This window comes from Tetrao urogallus, assembly GCF_951394365.1.
Source record: "Tetrao urogallus genome assembly, chromosome: 1".
Classification (NCBI taxonomy): Eukaryota; Metazoa; Chordata; class Aves; order Galliformes; family Phasianidae; genus Tetrao; species Tetrao urogallus.
This window is the reverse complement of record NC_136813.1, coordinates 38,372,235-38,393,958: the sequence shown is the minus strand read 5'-3', so window position 1 is coordinate 38,393,958 and position 21,724 is coordinate 38,372,235. Positions and strand designations below refer to the sequence as shown.

General features: G+C 37.1%; 1 protein-coding gene across 2 annotated transcripts in view; it reads left to right on the top strand.

Annotated features, from left to right (window-relative positions):
• Positions 1–246: 246 nt before the first annotated feature.
• KLHL1 (kelch like family member 1) overlaps positions 247–21,724 on the top strand; it is a gene marked incomplete at both ends in the record, with an annotated part of 246,694 nt that continues 225,216 nt past the window's right edge. For both annotated transcript variants that reach the window (XM_079536205.1, XM_079536204.1), the window contains one exon: positions 247–740. In XM_079536205.1, coding sequence (XP_079392331.1) covers positions 247–740 — 494 coding nt within the window. The remainder of the gene's footprint in view (positions 741–21,724) is intronic.

Below are 21,724 nucleotides of genomic sequence, written 5' to 3'. Positions count from 1 at the left end.
GCTCTGGGCATCTCTTCCTCTCCCTTCCCTGTGCTGGGTGTCTCTACCTCCTCTCGGCTCTGTGCATCGCTCCATCCATTCATCCTCCCTCTCTCTCCGCACTGGTGTGTGCGCGCATCTCCCTCCAGCCGCCGGCTGCCAGCCCTCGCCCTGCAGCGCTGCCCGGAGCTGCCGCCGCCGCCGCCCGGCCCTGCCCGGCCGCCGTGAGTCCCGCCTCAGCCCGCGTCCTCCGCCCGCCTCGGCACCATGTCCGGCTCCGGCAGGAAAGACTTCGACGTGAAACATATCCTTCGCCTCCGCTGGAAACTGTTCAGCCACCCCTCGCCGGCGGGCGGCCCGGCGGGGGGGGGCTGCTTGCCGCCCGACAGCAGCTTCGAGCACTGGGGGCCCAGCCAGAGCCGCCTGCTGAAGAGCCAGGAGAGAGGAAACGGCGCCTTCTGGAAGAAATCCGCCTCCTCAGCCTCCTCCTCGGCGGCCACCACCGCCAGTCCGCCCAACGGGACGCTGCTGCCCGCCGGCGGCCGGCCCCGCGGGGGGCACGGCCCGGGGCCTCCGCCGCCCCGCACCGTCTTCTACGTGGAGTCCCTGGAGGAAGAAGAGGAGGAGGCGGAGGCGGCGCCCGGCAGGATGGAGGTCGCCCGGGAACCCGAGAAGCCCCTGGCGCCGCCGGAGCAGAAGGAAGCGCCGAGGGGCTGCGCGGACGGCGGGTGTCCTGCAACAGGTGACGGAGGAGGGCACAGGTAGGAAAACCCGTTGGCTCGCCCTGCGCGGGCCGGGAGGATCGGGAGGCCGTGCCCCTGCCGCGCGGCTGGGAGGAGCTACGGGAGCGGGGCTCGGGGAGGAAAGTTTGCTGGGAGCTGGGGTACGGGGCTCATCCGTTTCAGGCGCCACTGTTTGTGGGAGAGGAGAGGGAGGGCGGCCCCGGCTTCCCGGGGGAACGTGGCCTGCTGCGCCGCCAGCTGTGGCCACCCAACTTTAGGAGAAGTTAACCGAAATGCGAGGGTGAGGCGGTGATGTTCTGCGCGCTGAGGTGTCAGGTGACCACTGAAAAAGCGACGTCTCCTCTCTGGGAACTCTGCATCTAAATGGTGTTATAGAAAAGAATTTAAGAGTCATGAACTGAGTGATACCTAAAAAAAGCTCATACGAACCGGCAAGTCACAGGCAGGTTCTGATAGCTTCACATGAAATGTGTTTGAATGTTGAACCTTTTCTTTTCTTCTCAGTCCCACTCCCAACTCAAACAGACATTAAAGTTATTAGGAGAGGGAAATGTAGCTCTGACAGAGCTTCCAGAAGTACTGTCTTATGAGGATGAGAAACTCTTTGTTGATTTAATTCTGACTGCCCAAACTCCTGATGGTTAAAGTAAATTTATTTCTAGCTCCCTTGTCATTTACTACTTCTTCTGTGGCAAGTAAACATACAGGTCTGTTTCTAAATAGAAAAGAGACATCTAGCATTCTTGTGGCATAACTTAACATCTTACTGAAAGTAAAATATATCAAATACTTAGTTTAGATAAAGAGATAACTGCATTTTTTAGATTAACATAGCTGCACATATACATCAAATTCTAGCTTTTTTCTCATAGTACAAATTACAGAAGTGGAGAATATATTCTAAAGCATATATTCTCTGCTTTAAGCTCTTAATTGTGTTAGCAGTGGAGTTCTTTTCATAGTAAATGAATGTCGAATAGCTGTTGAATGTTGAATGGCAGTATATGATATTAGGTAAAAGATCAGAGATGCTATGAATTCTATAAACATCGGAAGTTATTCTAACTAAGAATCATAGAATCATAGGATGGCTTACATTGAAAGGGAACTCAAAGATCATTAGAGGATAGGATTTGATAGAAAATATTAAGATAATGGAGGTAAGACAAAAGGTTTACTCTCCAGGGTTTCTGAACAGAATAGTTTAAAAACTGCTGCAAATCCAATACTGTTGTATAGATGGTATATTTTGTGCACTGCTGAGCATCTTCAGAGATCTTACACACTGGCTGATGCTTACAAGGTTTTGATGGCACCACTTAATTTATATGAACTTCCTCATAGAATCATCAAGGTTGGAAAAGACCCCAAGATCATCCAGTGCAACCGTCTACCTATCACCAATAAATCATCACATCACATAAGTACTCTGTGATACATATCTAATTTACTCCTTTGGGGATTTTATAGCCTATTTCTTTCATGTTTTTCATTTATTGATAGTGAAACAACATCTAGTAATCAGTAGATACTAGGCTTGTTGAAGTCATATGCTAAAGTTTGCCAAAATTCAAAATAATGTAGATATCATTGTATTATTAATGAAAATGCCCCTTTGAAATATGAAAATGTTTAAGATATTATACAGTCTGAGACTTCATTTTTGTTTTTCTGTCCTAGACCTTTTGGTTTATCCATATCAATTTTGAATGTTCTGAAAAGAAATGATCAAATACTGCAAAAATGTTGGTGGTGTTATTGACTACCCAGTGCCTGATTCCATGGTCCAAAAATCTTCCTATGCCTCAACATCTGCTCTTTTTTTTGTAGAAATTAACTCTTTGTAAATGATGCCAACTTTTGTACTTCATTATGGAGATACATAGTTGTGCACATATATATAACTGCACTTCAGTCCTGAATGATAGATGCTACCAGATATGTAAACAGCCATACATTCTTAACTCTCAGGAAGCCTTAAGGCTAATATTTTCTTGGTACAGTGAGTATAAAATTGCTAGTTCATGGCTCCCTTTGGTATTTTGTCCTGAACACAGAATCACAGAACGATATAATTGCAGAGCCATAGAATCATAGAATGACTTGGATTGGAAGGGACATTAAGGATTATCCAGTCCTACCCCACTGCTGTGGGGTAGATCAGGCCACCCAGAGCTTCATCCATCCAAGATTTGAATCTCTCTAGAGATGGGACATCCACAGCTTCTCTGAACTTGTTCCAGTGCCTTATCACCATCTGAGAAAACAATTTCCTCCCAATATCTTAATCTTGCCTTTTAGTTTCAAACCCTGGTCATATCACTACATATTTTGCAGCTATTTTAAAACATCAGAACTGTTGGGAAAGCATTTTTGTTTTGTGAAATCAATGAGAATTCATCATGAAACATACCCACAATATTTCAAATGTAGAGAACAGGAGATCTCCAGGAGTGTGGCGTTGGTAGTATGTTATGTGAGAAGCAAGTCAACAAGGAAGTTTTGGTTTTATGCTCCGTATTAATATATTTGTTACTACTTTTTTTTTTCTTTCCATTTTTTTTTCCTTGGAACTTGTATCCCCAAACCTTTCTTTCTAGTTGTTTCCTTCTGCTCAATACCCAAATTCTGTTCTGGAATTCTTTTTCCTGATAATAGTATATGTATTTACAGAACTTCTCTGTTGGGGCTATTTATGGATTTGTAGCTACAGTATTTTCACATATCTAAGTTAAATACCTTAATTGTAATATTCTGGAGTATATTATGGAATTTATGTCATAGGATAGAGAGGTTGAGTTCTGTTTTATTAATTTGCTTTGGTACATTTCTAAAGAACATCCTGTTGGGTTAATTGTACAGATATTTTTTGTGTGTAAGTAGGGTTACATGGATAGTTCCACTGGCCTTAGGAAGACCTTACATCATTATTCATGACATAAAATAGTGAAATAAGCACTCTACATTCCATATTGTTTTGTAAAAATAAAATAAAATAAAATATTTTACAGTGAGTTTAGTGTTAAGACACTGTTTGTTTGAAATCTCTCAAAAGCCTACATATCAAATTGTTTTACAGCTTGCATGTCAAATTTCAAAATGACTGCGTAAGATATCACAGATTCTATTTTGATCTTAATTATATAAGAAAAAGCTGTCAGAAAAATAATCTATACAGTGGATTTGCAATTAAGATTTAAAATCAACTCAAAAAATCTTGAAAAATACCAGTTCTAAGATTTCTCCTGTGTGTTATAATGGAGTTTTTTGCATGATCATGTTTGCTTATTCTACATGACCTATCAACCAACTCACAAGACGAATAGCACTCACTTAATAAGCCATGTTTTATTCTTTCCTTGCTCATTGAATTATAGAATGCTTTACTTGTTTTAAAACTATCCAAACCTTTACTTTGATGACATAATTACTCATGAGCTTTCAGTACTGTTCCATTTATGGGACTTCCTAACTTTGAAGTCTTTGGCTTTGCTTACCTCAATTTCCACCCCTCCCCCCCCAGTAGATTTGTTTGTTGGTTTGGCTTTAGGAAAGAATGGAAATGGAAGAGAAATTATGTGTTGTTAATTTGTCTTCCCTGGGATGCAGGACTGAAACTTCAGGATTCAGTGTCACTTGAATGGGTAGAATAACTAATGACAAAAGGAGGTTCACAGCTGTGTGGATAATTATAAGGATGATTATGTGTGGTCTGTGCAAAAGATCTGGAGATATGGCAGCTGAAGTGAAAGCAGTCTGTAGAACCTTCTGCTTTGTTTGAGATTCACATGGCAAGCACCACACACACTTTTCTTCTTGTTCCCAAACTTAGTTCCATTAATTCCATCCTTTCTAAACTCCTTTTGTCTTAGTATTTATTCTTCTGGATCTTATCCTAGCCATGCTCTCCTTTGCAGTCTCAATCTTTTGTGACTATATGATTTAAATCCTGGGCTTTTCACACAGAGAGTCTCACTTGATTTTCCTCATTTTTATGATTTCCTCTGCTATAGGACTGTCCATTCTTTGTTATATTTTGTCCCAGATGCTTACATAAGTCAAGTCCAGCTGTCCTGTAATTGCTTAAAAACTGTTCATAAACTCTCATCTTCTTGCACTTTTTCCTACTCTGTATTTCAGTATCCTTCAGAGCTTCCTCCACCTCAATTCTAATGGAATTTTTACACAGAATTTCCATTCCTGTGTTCCTTCTCTTGTGTCCACTTTGGCCTGTTCTGATTTCTTTCCTGAATTGCTGCCAAGTTGATGGTACCATTTGCTATATCTAATGGTCAGTAAGACCCCTAAGTGTCAGTAATTCGATGACGCAGTTTTATCTTATCTCTTTCTTAGATACCCATTTTAGAATAAGATAAATTTTCATCCAGACATGCCTATTTTCCTTCACTGAGTGTAACAGTAGTCTAGAGTGACTAATTTATATTAAATGTTTGATTTAATGTTTAATATTCAGTTAAATTTGGAAGAAAAAAAAAAAAGATAATCTGAACTCTATGTTGCAAATTCAAATTATTCTAAATTAATGATGGTAGATTTTTATAGTATGAGTAAAGAGCATATAACTCATCCTAATGCATGCAAAGGTGCTGTTATAAAACATGGGGACAGTAAACACACAAGAAACCAAGACTTAAAAGCTTTTTTTGTTGTTATCCATGTAATTTAAATATTGGATGAAATTATATTTTCAACAGAGTCGTAGAATGTTCCAAGTTTGAAGGAACCCACAAGTATCACTGATTCTAGCTACTGGCTCCATGCAGGACTACCCAAAAATTAAACCATGCGTCTGAGTGCATTGTCAAAATGCTTCTCGAATGCTGTAAGTCTTTGGTGCCATGACCATTTCCTGGGCAGCCTGTTCCAATGCTCAACCACTATTTCACTGAAGAATTTTTTCCAAATACCTAACATGAACCTCCCCTGACACAGCTCCACACAGTTTGCATGGCACATACCTCTGATCTCAGAGAGCAGATATAAGAACCTCCACTTCTTTGAGGAAGCTGTAGGCCATCATGAGATCTGTGTCTCCTCTTCTCTGGACTGAACAAACCAAAGGACCTCAGGTACTCCTCAGACATAGGTAAGAAGTGTAAATACTGTTTGCTCTTTCTGTAGTATATAAGAAAGTAGGTATGGAGAAGAGTAGCATTTTAGAATTCTTAAGTATTCGGAAACTGTGGTGGCTGATAAAAACAGTGTTTTCATTTCTAAAAGCATGACATACATGTGTGCATGTAGACATCTAAATTTGTATTATTTACATTGTTTTTAAGTCACAATATGTAATAATGTAAAAAGTGGGTATGTATACATGTATACATATATATGTGCATATATACATACTTTTTACATTCCTATATAGATATTAATAAATCGGTTATAGGGTTGGTTTTTTCTTAGTGCTATTTTTGTGAGCAGTAAAATTCACTTAAATAGCATAAATGGAAAAAATTAGAAAATATCATTGGTATCTGTGTTAAATTCATAAAGATGGTGCTGCTGCATATAGGTTAACATACTTATCACACCTGATCTTTGCTTTCTAAAACCTAGTTTTTATTCCTTTGACATATTTTATTATATATTGTTGCAAACTGCTTAAGAGATTGCTCTTCCCTTTTATATCTCAAATTTGCATTTCCTAGGTGAAAACTTTTTTTCTAAAAATTTTACTATAATCTTCTCACAGAATTTCCTAGTAGATTAATTTCTCCACTCTTAGTTACATACTGGCTGTCTTGTATGCTTTTTTTTTTAGCAATTAGGATCCACAGTCCATTCTTTCACTTATGTAGGCATCTCATCTTTACACTTTTTTTGCTACTTCATGTGGAATTTTATGTATTCACTTGTCCCAGCTGGATTGATATGTGGGCTTTAAAGTAGAAGGTAAGTAGATTCTGGTCCTCTCATACTCAGGCTCTTAAAGAAATCAGAGAACATCTAACCTAGCCTAGTGTCTCCACAAAGGTGCTTTTACTTCGTATCAGGTACATCAGTTTGTGCTTTAAATATGTATTCTACATGAAACGGAATTTCTTGGGTTGTTGAGTAAAATAGAAAACAAAGCATGAACATGGGTATATCAGAAAATTCAAAATACTCTTGGGGAAAGAATTCAGACTTAGTACAATGCTGTATGTATTGGAATACAGTTTGGAATTATTTGCTATCTAGTTTACTACATTAGAATGAACACTAGAAATGAAACATTTACCATTAGATCTCCTTGGAAATAAAGCATTTTCTCCTTCATTCTTTGGCATTGTTTCAATGCTTGCTATTATCTGAGTTTGAAAGACAGATTTGTCTATTTTCCAAAAGTCCCTTTCAAAATTATTTCCTGAATCTAAAATAATAATCTTTATCACTTTGAATTGATTGTCAATTATGACACTTTCTTATTGCCTATTAGTGACTGGCTTTACTATGTGCAATGCATCATCATTCGTCATTCTTTTTTTTTTCCTCACTGCATCAGTCAGGCTTTCTGCTTTACTGTGTATAATCAACACTAGAATGATCTACCTTTGGTAATGCTTGGATCTGTCATTTATTTTTATCCTCCTTCCCACTCTAACCACATGGGAAAAACATTGCTATTACCCCATGTTTTTACCCCTTTTTTACTGCTACTGTAGTGGAGCTTCATGCAGTGTCCAGAAAGGAGGCCAAAACACAAATAGAGGATGACATTCTTTCTGGACAGGTATAACCAAACACTGAAACCATCTTATCTGAATATAGTCCTAGGCTGAATCCGTCTTTGGATTCTAGTTGATACTACTCAGCTTTGTAAACAGGGTATAGAAGTATATAGGGAGAAGAAATGTGAATGCATACATTAAATATATGTTTGTTGTGTTTGTTTTTGTTGAAGCTGTTTCATAGAATATCTTAGACTTTAGTGATGAAGAAGTTCTTTTAGAGCATAGAAGTTCTCTCTTGGAGGATAGCCAATGTCACTCCGGTCTTCAAAAAGGGCGAGAAGGAAGATCCAGGCAATTATAGGCCAGTCAGCCTCACCTCTGTCCGTGGAAAGGTGATGGAAAAGCTTGTGCTGGATGTCATCTCCAGACAACTGGAAGAAAAGGAGGTTATCAAGAATAGTCAGCACGGATTCACAAGGGGGAGGTCGTGCTTGACCAATCTGGTAGCCTTCTATGATGTTGTCTCTGGATGGGTGGATGGGGGGAGAGCAGCGGATGTAGTCTACCTTGATTTCAGCAAGGCACTTGATACTGTCCCCCACGACATCCTTATAACAAAGCTGAGGAAGTGTGGGATAGATGAGTGGACAGTGAGGTGGGTTGAGAACTGGCTGACTGGCAGAGTGCAGAGGGTCGTCGTTGGCGGTGCAGAGTCTGGTTGGAGGCCTGTAACCAGTGGTGTCCCCCAGGGGTCTGTGCTGGGTCTGGTCTTGTTCAACATCTTCATCAATGACCTTGATGAGGGGATAATGGCCACCCTCAGCAAGTTCGCTGATGATACGAAGTTGGGAGGATTGGCTGACACGCCTGAAGGCTGTGCTGCCATTCAGCAAGACCTGGACAGGCTGGAGAACTGGGCAGAAAAAAAACGGATGAGGTTTAACAAAAGCAAGTGTAGAGTCTTGCATCTGGGGAGGAATAATTCCATGCACTGGTACAGGCTGGGGGATGAGCTGCTGGAGAGGAGCTCTGCAGAGAGGGACCTGGGTGTCCTGGTGGACAACAGGTTGGCCATGAGCCAGCAGTGTGCCCTTGTGGCCAAGAAGACCAATGGCATTCTGGGGTGCATTAAAAAGAGCGTGGCCAGCAGGTCGAGGGAGGTGATCCTCCCCCTCTACTCTACCCTGGTAAGGCCTCATTTGGAGCACTGCGTCCAGTTCTGGACTCCCCAGTACAAAAAAGACAGGGATCTCCTGGAAAGAGTCCAGCAGAGGGCCACAAAGATGGCGAGGGGCCTGGAGCATGAAGAAAGGCTGAGTGAACTGGGTCTGTTCAGCCTTGAGAAAAGAAGGCTGAGAGGGGACCTGATCCAGGTCTATAAATATCTAAGGTGTGGGGGGCAGAATGGCGAGGCCGGACTCTTTTCAGTGGTGAGTGGAGACAGGACAAGGGGAAACGGCTGGAAACTGCAGCATAGGAAGTTCCACACAAATGCGCGAAGGAACTTCTTTACAGTGAGGGTGACGGAGCACTGGAACAGGCTGCCCAGGGAGGTGGTGGAGTCTCCTTCTCTGGAGATGTTCAAGACCTGCCTGGATGCCTACCTGTGCGACCTGCTGTAGGGAACCTGCTTTGGCAGGGGGGTTGGACTCAATGATCTCTGAAGGTCCCTTCCAACCCCTACAATTCTGTGATTCTGTGATTAAGCTTCTTGGGCAAATGTCGTAAATGTGGAGAAGATGTGCAAAAAGTTCATCTGAATATACAAGAATAACTTCAGATTTGCAGCTTTCTGTTCGTAAGCTTCCTATGGAAATATAAGTTAATTTAATCTTGTAGACAGGTTAGATGTGTCACTATTCTGTGTCTTCAGAATGATCGGGTTCATCACTTTTTCGCAAATTCCTTATTTCTCTGCTTTTAAACAGGAAATAGAAGTGATTTTAGTATACATCCATTCATTATTCATCACCACATACACTTTGGCTTCTATGCATGCAACTGAATTATGATTATTTGTGAATGATCAAAAGGTTCCTTTTACAAAAAGATTTATTACATAACTTAATAGTACTATGCATCAAGTATATCTTCCATACCTGCTCTATTATTTGAATTTTTGTTTAATAATTACTAGTCCATTTTTTTTCTTAATCTTTGCTATTAATTAACTTCCAGTGATAGCCTGCTTTTTTTTTTTTTAGCAATTATCTGAAGAGCAGAACAAAAATATCTCAAAAGAAATAAATAATAAAAGATTAGCAATAGCATGCACACCTACAAAATAGGATTTATAACAAGAAAGAGAGAAGGAAAGAAAATGGAATGAACCATCTAATATTTTGATAGAAATACATTTTGGATTTTTTTGTGTTCTAATGACAGATGTAAATGTAAATGTAGGATGTAAAACTGCTGCCACATTTCAGAAGATATTTTAACTGATGAGGTTTCAATAAACATTTGTTAATCAGCATATTTGTTTATTATTAAGCCTCTCAATTTGAGTTTTGCATATCTTAACTCTTTGTTATTTTATCTTAGATTAATGGGTTTTGTTGAAAAATATATTATTTGGGATGATTGAGACATGGATGAAAGTGAATGCTTCATTTGGGGTGGAAATGGAATTTATCAAAACCCCTATAAAAGGGAAGGAAGTGAAACATCTTTTTCACATGCAGAAATAGAAACAATAGTTGCTTTTATGTCAGAATCGTAGGATATATCAGTTGGAATTTTTCAGATTTTTCTTCTGGGCCAAGTACTTTAATTGTAGTCACTAATGATTAAATAATGAAATAAAGCTTATACTTTAAGATATACTTCTCAAAAATGAAAAAAAAAATATCTTGGAAGTATGTTACTATGCAGAATTAGAATCTAAAGTAACCCTGAAAAAAAGAGACAGTCTCTTGAAAGTGAATATAGAGCAGTTCAACTTAGTATTCTGCCAGAAGAATAATCAGGAAAAAAACCCAATGGGATCAATTGACCATGCAGCAGTTCTGCAAAAGATTGGCAGTTAGTAAAGAACAAGTAAAATATGAATAAACAATACCATGCTGCAGCTTAAAAAATAATCAAAGGAATATACAGACAGATGCATAGCCTTTGAAACAAGCTGATTTGGTAGAGTTTCAGCCCCACTATTGTCAAGGATAGTCTTCGGAAAAATTCCAGATAAAAATTCTAGAATTCTAGGAAACATGGCATACAAAAAAATTGCTATAGGAAGCATATTTTCCCTTCTCATTTGATAAAAGTATTGATCTACTCGTCCTGTGGAGGGAGTATTGGAGAAGACTTAAAGGGCTTAAATTACAATCAGACATTCAGCAGGCAACAGAATGTATAGATAGTGAAGCATGGGAACAGATTTCCTGGGAGCCCTGTGGACTGGTGAATGTAAGTGATTAGAAGAAAAGCTAAACAAACATCAGCCAAACATGATGTGTCTAGGAATGATAGCCCTTTTTCTTTAAAGCCAGAAGTGTATCAAGTAATCTTTCAGGAAAAATTAGCCGGTATCTTTCTATGAAAAAGTTTCTTCCAAATGCTGATAGTTTTTAAAAATCCAAACATTTTGTACGGAGAGTAAAAGTTGATCATCTTTTTATGTGCAAGACTCTGAATTCTCTTACAGTAAGAGAATACAGAAACAGCAACTTGGAGAACTGAACATCTCTTCTAATCAAGGAGACTGCTGTCTGAAGTGTCCTATTTTGTTTGTAGTGGTGATTGGGAATTGTGTCAGAAAAAAAGGAAGAGACAGGGAAGGGAGGAATTTGTGTTGCCTTCTCAAAGTCTTCCTCCTGAAAGAGGGAATCATCAGAGGATTTCCTTCCAAATCTCAGTGATTAGGAACTGATACAGATGCTTCTCAAATCTTTTCTCTGCCATTGCATTTAATTTCCTTATGCATTAAGAGGAACATTTTTAAAATATTAATGGAAAAGTTTAAGCTGCAGAAAAACTGAAAAATAACAAGATTATTTAATCACAAGTGTGAATTTTGGGAAGAATTGATTTTTACTTTTTATTTTAATTATTATTATTCACAAAGTAATTTTATATTACAACTGAGGATGGCTAGAAATATGTGAAGTCAAATATCTTCACTATTCAGAGTCTTTTTTTCTCACTTGTCCTAGTATATTAAATAGAGCCTCTTATGATTACTGTGCTGTAGGAAAAGCTCAAATATACTTCAGGGTTTTTATTTTGGTTTGTTTTGGTTTTCATGTTAGCATATGAAAACATCAGTTGAAAACAAAAAAAAAAACAAACCAACAGATGGTTTGTGCATTCTGTTACAAGCAGATGATAAGCACTTTGACTAGTATTATGTACATAATATTGTTTGCTAAAAGTTTTGAAGAAAAGTATGAAAGCGGCTTAAATGAAGCAGAAAAATATTTATGTCTGTTTTTACATATGAAAAGGTGAAGAATCTACATATTTCAACATATGCACTTTTTTATGTTTCTGTCTGTGTAAATATAGATAGGATGGAAAACAAGGAACTACTAATTTTAAAGCCACAACATTGTTCTGTTCTATAGATTTCTAAATCTTTTTGGATGCAGTTATTTAGCAGAATGGAATCTTTCAGTTCATTACATTATATATATATATATATTTATATATATATATATATTTTTTTTTTTTGGCAATGCCTCTCCCCTTTTGACCATCTTGAATATCAAATAGATAGCTTTTAACTGATGCTTTATTAAATGATTTGTATTTCTTTTTATTTTTGATGTTTGGTCATTACTTCATTTTTTTCATGAAAAAATGCAAATAATATTATTGCCCTTTTCCTTTTTCATAAAAATAGATTGGAGGAGATTGGTGCTTAGAGAAAGTACATTTTTCTTTTGGAGCCTGAAAAACATCAACGTATCATATCTCTAAAACAATGACTTCAGAAATATTCTTTATAGCTATTATTGATAGCTTCTGGTAATTGTATTCTTGACAACTGTAAAACTAAAGTAGTTTTCTACAAGTCCTGTTTTTACACGTACTTGATATACTATTGACAACAGCCTAGGATCTAATCTGCTTTACAACTTTACCATATTTCTTGTCCTTACTACAAATATACTTAATTATTCTTAAATTAAAGCTTATAGATTACTATCAACATACTATTTCAAGCTTATTACCCCTTATTGCTACAGAATACTCAGTAAGATGTAGTATCAAAGGGGAATGAGATGTATTATCTTGTATCAGAAAATACCATTTTAGTTAAAAGCTTAACAGGGCCAAAAGAGCTGTATTGTTCTTCTGATAAGACTTGAGTTTCAAACTATCTATTGGCCCTGCTGTATTGACCTTTTAAAATGACATTTCTTCTTAAATCTCTACATTTCATTACAAATTAATTTAACTAAACATTGTAAGAAAAGTTTCTGGGAATAGAACAATCTGTAGGTATTATAGATACTATTATTATAACTAGAGCATTTTCGGTAAATGAGATTCATGCTAGAGAAACTACTAAATTGTTAGCTATCCTGTTTCGATCTACAAGGATTTTTCATAGTAGTATTATTGCCTGTTGGATTATCAGAACCAAAACAATTTGTCAACTGTGCCAAATTTTCTTGGATAGAACTGCAGGCAGTTAATGTCTGTGCAGCTATTTTAGGCTTGTTTTTACAATGATGTATTCATTTGTTAATAGAATTTTGACAGTCCAGTGGTGATCTAGCTAATGGACTTATCAATTTATTGACCTAACAATTGTATACAGTTCATCTGGGTAAAGAGAATGTGGGATATTATGCTCAGAAGTAGTTTTCTACCCGTACGATGAAATTATGTGCATTAGTTGAATAAGGAAAAGTAGAAATTTGTTAAGGAACAGTCCAAATAGAGCTTCAAATGGTTTTGCAAATAACAGAGGATCCAAGTAGTAACAGAGGGTTCAAGTATTTGGATGAACTTAATTCAGTTTTATTCAAGTAGTACTATTGTTAACCTCCTTTAGATGCGCTACAGAATTAAAGTTGACGAGATAGCTTTGTGAAGGAAGAAAAAAAAAAAAAAGGAGCATAATACTTTAATCACAGAACACTTATTCATTTGTTCATATTTCAGTACCATGTCAGTAAAAATTTGTTTTGTACCTCCTGCAACCCAACCTTCACTGAATATCACATTACTGAGATAAGTACACAAATTAATTGTGTTCCTGCAAGTTTTAGAAAACACTTCATTTGCACATGGCAGCTGGCGTGCCACCACCAAAGTTCTTTTGGAAAGGTTGGTGTGTATCTGTGAACAGATAACAGAAAATCTTGTTATGCTTCAACTAAGAGAACAAAAATGTATTAGGAATCAAGCCGTATTAGTTCTGATGAAGAGTACAAGTTTTAATTTTATTACATTGTGTGTTAAGTACAATATTAACAACCAAGTCTTGGTTTAAAACCAGGGTGCCTCATTGCACTGGGCATTGTTGGAACTCTTTTTAGTATGAAATTGACTGTAAATGAGTAGAATTATTTTTTAACTGAGGAACAATGGAGCTGAGAAAGTATAGAATAAAACAACACAAAAAATAGCTGTAAGGTAACAGTGAACTGCTGCTGTCTTCATGGCAGTTTAATTCATTTTGCTTCAAAACTACATCAATCGAGGAGCATTTGCAGGGACAGTTATCATATGTCAGTGGAGAGACAGTGATATCTTAAGATAGATCAGCTTGTTCACTTGCTACTATCTGTCCACATCCCAGTACTAAAAACTCTAAATGTTGAATTTCACTTTATTCAATAAAACAGAAAAATGAAAAATGTTAGTTGTCTTGTTTTATCCAATATTTTTGATATACATCTAGCTTAGCATTCACAGACCTGAAACCAGCTTGGAAGGTATTGGATGGTTTAGTTTAGTTTGCTCCAAAATGTGTTGCGAAGGGCTCCATGTTTGTTGCATTTGAAGAAGCCAGTATGGTATATACGTTTTATATTTATTGTTTTGTTGCTTTGAAGAATGTGAGGTCTGAAGCAGAATATTAATTTTAGTGAGGAACTGAAAGTTCAGTTCTATCTTACAGAGGCATTATTAGGTTTTTGTATTACAAGGAAAACAGGATCACCATTCACTACAGAATACTGCATTTCACTTTGGTGACTTATTCTGTTGTGTCTTCCTACACTCTTTATAGCCAGTTGAGAAATGCACACTTATAAGTCAGCCACTGTCAAGCTGACATATATCAGATGATTGAATGCCTACAATGAAATGGAATGGATCATGCTTCAGAAGTGCCTGGATGTCTACAGTGCACATCCCAAGTTTCCATCAAAGTACAGTATATATATATATATATACATGCATACATATACATATATACTGTATATGCATATATACAATACATGCATACACACACACACACACACACACACATATATATATGAATAGACAAGGGCAAAAGAAAATCTGAATATTACCTTTCTGACGTGTTTCATGACAAGGCAGAATAAATGATCAGCTTAAGGAAATGATATTAAAATGATTAAAAATAAAATGATAGGAAGAATTAAAAGAGAATACACAGCAGAAGCAAAAATAAACTTTCACAGAGTTACTTGAAATTACAGCCACTACTTCAGAGACATTAGGATGAAAATGTAACTCAGTTTGCAGAAGGGTCTAATTAAAAGCTGAAAGAGGACAAGAATTACACATTGTAGATCTTCATAATGAAAATTCTTATACCTATAAATTTGCAATAAAAAAATGAAAATCTCAAGTGTGAAATTTCAAGCTACTTTTTCAATTGAAAGCGATAGACATTTATTTATGTGGATGAACATTTTTGAATTTATAACAACTGCACTGAAGTTGAAACTTAGTCTTAGAGTGTCCTATAGTTATCGACAATTCAACTACTAATTGTAGCTAAAATCCATTTGACCTTTATTGAGCCAGTAGTGTCTTACCAAATTTTTGGTTTGGTCAAGACAAACTAATTGCAATTCTGAAGACATATCTGTAATAATTTCATTTTATTAGAACTTAAAGGTTATTCTCCTTTTTTCTTTTTCTGCCAAGAATATGCCAGAATTAAATATACCTGACAAAACAAACAAACAAACAAACCACAACCAACTAACCAAAACCAAACCAAAAACAAAAACAAAACAACACAAAAGAGAAAAGCATCCCTGTAAAGCCGTAAGGAAAAGAAATGTGCATTTCTCTCCTTTTTGGTAGATACACTTTCCCTCCTTTAAGCAGAACATCTCACAAGCTCAACTCTTGTCTTAATATTTTATAACCTTAAACCTTATAAAAGTTTAATACATAGCAGAAGTCAGATGCTGAATAAGAATGTTTTGGAAGGGATTCTTAAGCACAAAGAAGAAAGCACTGAAGTCATTTGTGTCTTTTTCATGTTTGAAAAACCAGCTTCAGTGTCACCCCCTCGTTTTTTTTTTTTGACAAAAGGACCATCAAAAGATTAGTTATAACCTTTGGAAAAGGTTACGTTCATAATATCAAGCATAGAAGTAATGGAAACATTTGCAGACTTTTGCATTTTCAGTTTGCATGTTTCTAAAGTCAGTTAAAAATATCAGTCAGAGATAAATGCATTTTGAAATAAGCAATGCTGAAGCTTTATCTTCCAGAAAGTATTTTAAAAGAAAATGAGTAAGAGAAAAATGATTAATTTGTATTCCAGACTGAAGTCTTTGTGAGCCCCTTTAAATGTGCATTTAAATAGCATTATTTGAATTAGTTTTCACTTAACTGCAACTGTATATACCATGCTGCTTTGCTGCAATGATTCCACTAAAATTAAGCAACAAGACTTCTAAGAAATCACAGAATCACAGAATGGCCAGGGTTGGAAGGGACCTCATGAATCTCCAACCCCCTGCCACATGCAGGGCCAACAACCTCCCCATTTGATACTAGACCAGGCTGCCCAGGGCACCATCCAATCTGGCCTTGAACACCTCTGGGAACAGGGCATCCACAACCTCTCTGGGCAGCCTGTTCCAGCATCTCCCCACTCTCTCCTAGTAAAGAACTTCCCCCTGATATCCAACCTAAATCTTCCCTCCCTCAAATTAAAACCATTTCCTCTTGTCCTGCTGTTATCTACCCTTTCAAAGAGTTCATTTCCTTCCTGTCTGTAGGCTCCCTTTAGGTACTGAAAGGCTGAAATGAGGTCACCCCACAGCCTTTTTTTCTCCAGGCTGAACAAGCCCAGCTCCCTCAGCCTTTCTTCGTAGGGGAGGTGCTCCAGTCCCCTGATCATCTTTGTGGCCCGCCTCTGAACCCTCACCAACAGCTCCCTGTCTTCCCTGTACTTTTTTTTTTTTTTTTTTTTTTTTTTTTTTTAATTAAGGCAGATGAAGGCTTATCTGTGTGATAAGGAGTCTTTCAGGCATGACTGGTTGGGGCTAGCCACAAGTAAGGTGCTTAAAACTGTGTTAAAGCAGTTAAAACAGTTTTATGGTCCTATATTAATGAAAGCTTTCTTAACTATATGATTGATGGTGTTCAATATCTTTGTTTCCAATTCTCATAAATAGCTTCAAAGACTGAAATGAGAGACATTTTATTTTGATCTGTCTTTACTTCCTCTACATGCTTCATTTACTCTGTAGTTTGCAGCAGTGTGAAATACAGGTCACATATCCACTGACTGTGCAAGCCAAGGAGAGCGTTAATGTGAGAAAGAATTTATTCAGAACAAAGAAATCAACTTCCCAAAAGATCATTCTTTCTTTTTCTGTCTTGCTACCTATTTTCTTTTCCTTCTTATTCCACAGTATTGTGCTTTGTTGTTATTGTTTCCTCATGAAAACACTACTTTATAAACTGAAAACATAGTAAAATCTCCCGTCATGACAAATGATTCGAGTCAGTCTTGCCTATTAAGTCCAATTAGTGGTTGCAGTATATACTGATCTGTAATGAAGAACAGAGTGTAGTGTCTGCAGAAAATTATACTATTATTTTTTCCTCAAGTAAGTCAGACAACCACAAACTGTTTAAGTCTTTCACGTTACTCATAAAGTCTCTACTTTTAGTTTTCTATGGAGGTAAAAGTTGCTTAGATTACTGAAAACCTGCAGAGCTTTCTTTTATAATAGTCAGGTTCTAATTTGATTGCATACAAATTTTCACAGAGAATTTCAAATTTTAAAAAAATTCAGAAAATCATTAAAAATGGACTCTTTATTTGGAAGGGTGAAGTTAAAAGATACTACCAGCAACTGACTTCCTAAAGGAATAAGCTATTCATTACAGACAAAACTAGGAATGAGATGCAAGCCAAGGCATCATCTTAAATCTATGGCATGTAATTGAAGAGGTAATTATAAGAAATATTTCTGTTAAATCCAATCAGTGTCATGGCATGCTGTGTATTACAGAGCCATTTACACAGAGATTATTTTTCTATTCTTTGCAGATAAACAGATGCTGAAAAGCTGTTGGAAACAAACAGACAAACAAAAAAGCAACCCCATAAAACTTTGTGCCTGTATTTTGTGATTAAGTGAAAAAAAAAAAAAAAAAAGCAAGAAAAAGCCCAACAACTTTATTATGAGAGTAAAATTAGAATGTTGAAACAAAGAATAAAAGAATAATATTAAGGTTAAATCATTATCACAGCACCTTTTTTTGTGAAGTTAAATACATGCTGGCCGTGCTGGCAGATTTTTGTCATGGACTGTAAATGTATTTAAATATAGCTGATTATAGATGTTAATCTTAACAAAATTTTGTGTTTGATTACAGGTTCCTTTCATAATAACACCTAAAACTGAATTCCCTTTTTTTTTTTTTTTTCCTTTTGATATTTTACTGATTTTTTTTTTTTAAATTAGACACAATTAATTGAGAGTTTTGTAAGTGATAATAGACAGCGTAGAATCTATTGCTTTTTACATGTTTGAATTTTCCTCCCATCTCTTTGACTGTAAAATTATCTATCTATCAATGCTGAATTTCATCTACTTTTTTAATATTGGATATATTTTTCAATAATTAAATGATGTTATTCTCATATCTGCGTGGTCAGATAAGACTTATTCTCCTTAATAATTAAAATGAAATTTTGCATTCTTATATTTCTTAGGTAGATATTTAACAACAAACCCAGCAGTGCAGGTTCTTTAGGGGTGTCTCTTTCACTAAATATCTTTGTTATGAAAAATGACCATTTATTGCAATGCTTTTTCTGTCTTTCAGTTAGTTATTAAGTCACAACAAGTCTTTTTTTCCTCTATAACAAGACAGATTCTTTCAGATACTTCAATGGAAGAAGTCAAAAGATTTATCAGAAAACAGAATCATAGAATCAGAGAATGTCCTGGGTTGAAAAGGACCACAGTGATCATCTGGTTTCAACCCCCTGCTATGTGCAGGGTTGCCAGCCACCAGACCAAACTGCCCAGAGCCACATCCAGCCTGGCCTTGAATGCCTCCAGCGATGGGGCATCCACAGCCTCCTTGGACGACCTGATCCAGTGCGTCACAACCCTCTGTGTGAAAAACTTCCTCCTAATATCTAACCTAAACCTCCCCTGTTCCCGTTTAAAATCATTCCCCCTTGTCCTATCACTATCCACCCTTGTAAACAGCCATTCCCTCTCCTGTTGATAACGCTCCCATCCAGTACTGGAAGGCCACAAGAAGGACTCCCTGGAGCTTCTCTTCTCCAAGTTAAATAGAATAACTATTGCTCATATCATATTCACACACTTGATAATTCCTTTAGGTAAAACTTGTAAAGCCATTATTGCTTCTACAGAAGCTAGTTTGATACTTCCAAAGATACCTCATGTATACGTGTATATATTAATGATCATTATTTCATTTTTTATCAATTCCCTTGGAACAGAATGCATATAATGGGTAAAGTTGCTTTGAAAGTTGGTGTCACATTAATACCTCCTGTCTATTATTCTAATATCACAGCTGAATTAAATAATAGCTACAGAAAAATGCTACAGAACTAGCATTTTACTAAACAGCAGTTTCTTATGTATTTAATGGAAAATTTGAGGGTGAAATTATCCAGACAGTTTGTTATTTTCTACTGCTTATAGTTGCTCCAACCTCTTTTTTTTTTTTTTTTTTTTTTTTTTAACAAATTCATTTTGTGACTGCTTGTCAAAATTTGTTTCCAGTAAAAAAAGAAGACATCTGGTCAGGGAGCATACATGTGTTCCTCTGTGACTGAAATTTGTTGCAACTAGAAAATGAAGTAGAATACTGAAAAACAAACAAACAAACAAACAAAAAACAAACAAAAAAAAACCCTGAATAATTAGGTTTTCCATATTTATAAAACCTTGATAAATGCACTTCTCTGTGTAGTTTCTTTTCAAGCATGACTCATCCATTCTGTCCAACTCCTGGCAACGAGCTGCTGGAGTTCAGGAAGTGTTTGGGCAACATTCTCAGACATGTGGTTTAAATTTTGGGTGGTTCTATATAGCCAGGTGATGCAGGTGATGCATCAAAATTACATCATAGTAAGGAAACGAATGGGAAAAAAGATGCCTTTTTTGTCTATCACAGTCAGTGTACAAGGCAAATTGAGAGAGTATACAAATAAAGACTTCTATTAAGTAAATCAAGGATTTAAGTTATTGAAAAAAAAAAGAAATAAATGATTATGGAACCAATTGCATTCTCATTAGACATTTAATAATGATCGCTGAAGTCTCTGCGAATGTCCTTAATGTACAATACTGCCATCTGTCGTACAAGGAGATATGAGTGATATCTCACTGATAAATAATTTTATGCTCAGTGAATTTTATTTGTGCCAACTTCGTAATTTTATCTTAGTCATACATAACAGCACCTTTTGTGAAGGAATAGTGGAAAGGAGGAAAACAGGAGTTATTTAAATGTCCTCAGCACCTGATTATTATTTTTATGAAAGCTGATCTCCTATATGTCAAAGATACAGAGAAGGTCCAAGTCCAGGACATGAAATCAGAAGTGTGCCTACTGCTGACTGATTGGATGTCCAAACTCTGTTTTGGTGTGGGTTTTTGTTTGTTTTTCTTTTGTTTTTTAACACTGGAGAATGTAAAACTACTAGAGCATCCAAAAGAGTGCTATGAAGATGGTGAAGGGTCTGGAGAGATGTGGATGAGGCTGAGGTCACTATGATTGTTCTACCCAGACAAGGCTGAGGGGAGAGAGGCCTCATGATGGCCTACAGCTTCTCACAGGGAGCAGAGAGGTACAGCACTGATCTTTGCTCTCTGTTGACAGCAACAGGACCAATGGGAATGACATGGAACTGCGTCAAGGGAGTGTCAGGTTGTGAATTAGGGAGAAGTTCTTCACTGAGAAGGTGATCAGGCATTAGAGCAGCCTCTCCAGGACAGTGGTCATGGCAACGAGCTGCTGGAGTTCGGGAAGTGTTTGGGCAACGTTCTCAGACATGTTTGAATTTTGGGTGGTTTTATATAGCCAGGAGTTGGACTTGATGATCCCAGTGGGTTCCTTCTAACTTGGGATAGTCTATGTAGGTCATTCCAAAAGTAATGCCTCTGATTTCTTTCTGGAGAAACTACAACAGATACGAACAGCATCATAATGTTATTTGATAGAGCAAAAAGCTACAAAACACTATTTTTCAACATAATCACCACTATTATCTGTGCATTTTAGCCACTGATGAACAAGCCTGCATGTTGCACTCATAAATATCTGCATCAGCAGAGGTGACCCACTGTTGCTGTCACCACTGCTGAAACAAACCATCCACTGCTTATTATGCTCACATCCACCCTTTGGTCTCCATAAATATTCATCAAACATTGAGAAATATCAGTGGGTGCCATTTTCTTTGCATGGAGGAATTCAGTGGCACCCCTTTGCTCTATATACACTTCCATGTTAGAGGTCATTTTGTCAGATTGCGCCTCTGCTACCATCTGTCACACAGCATCAAAATGTAGTGGAATATAGACAGGAAGATTCATCAACTACTGCCATGACCCCCAGCATCCACCTCTGACGTCATGAGCCGGCATAAACAAATAGGATGCATTACTTTTGGAGCAGCACTTGTATGCGTTTGCAATTCTGTGAATATGATGAATTTGGAATGAGCACGTATAGCATTTGTGGACTGCTCTATCAGAACGTATGGCACATGTTGTAAGGATTGTTAAAGCTCACTGAGAATTTACTTTTATTATTTTAGTGTTTGCTATTTGTTCATCCATGGAAGGAGATCAGTTTATTCATTTTAATGTCAGCAGTGTTACTCTATTGACAGAACTGTATGAAGAAAAAATTTTAAGTATAGTCTTC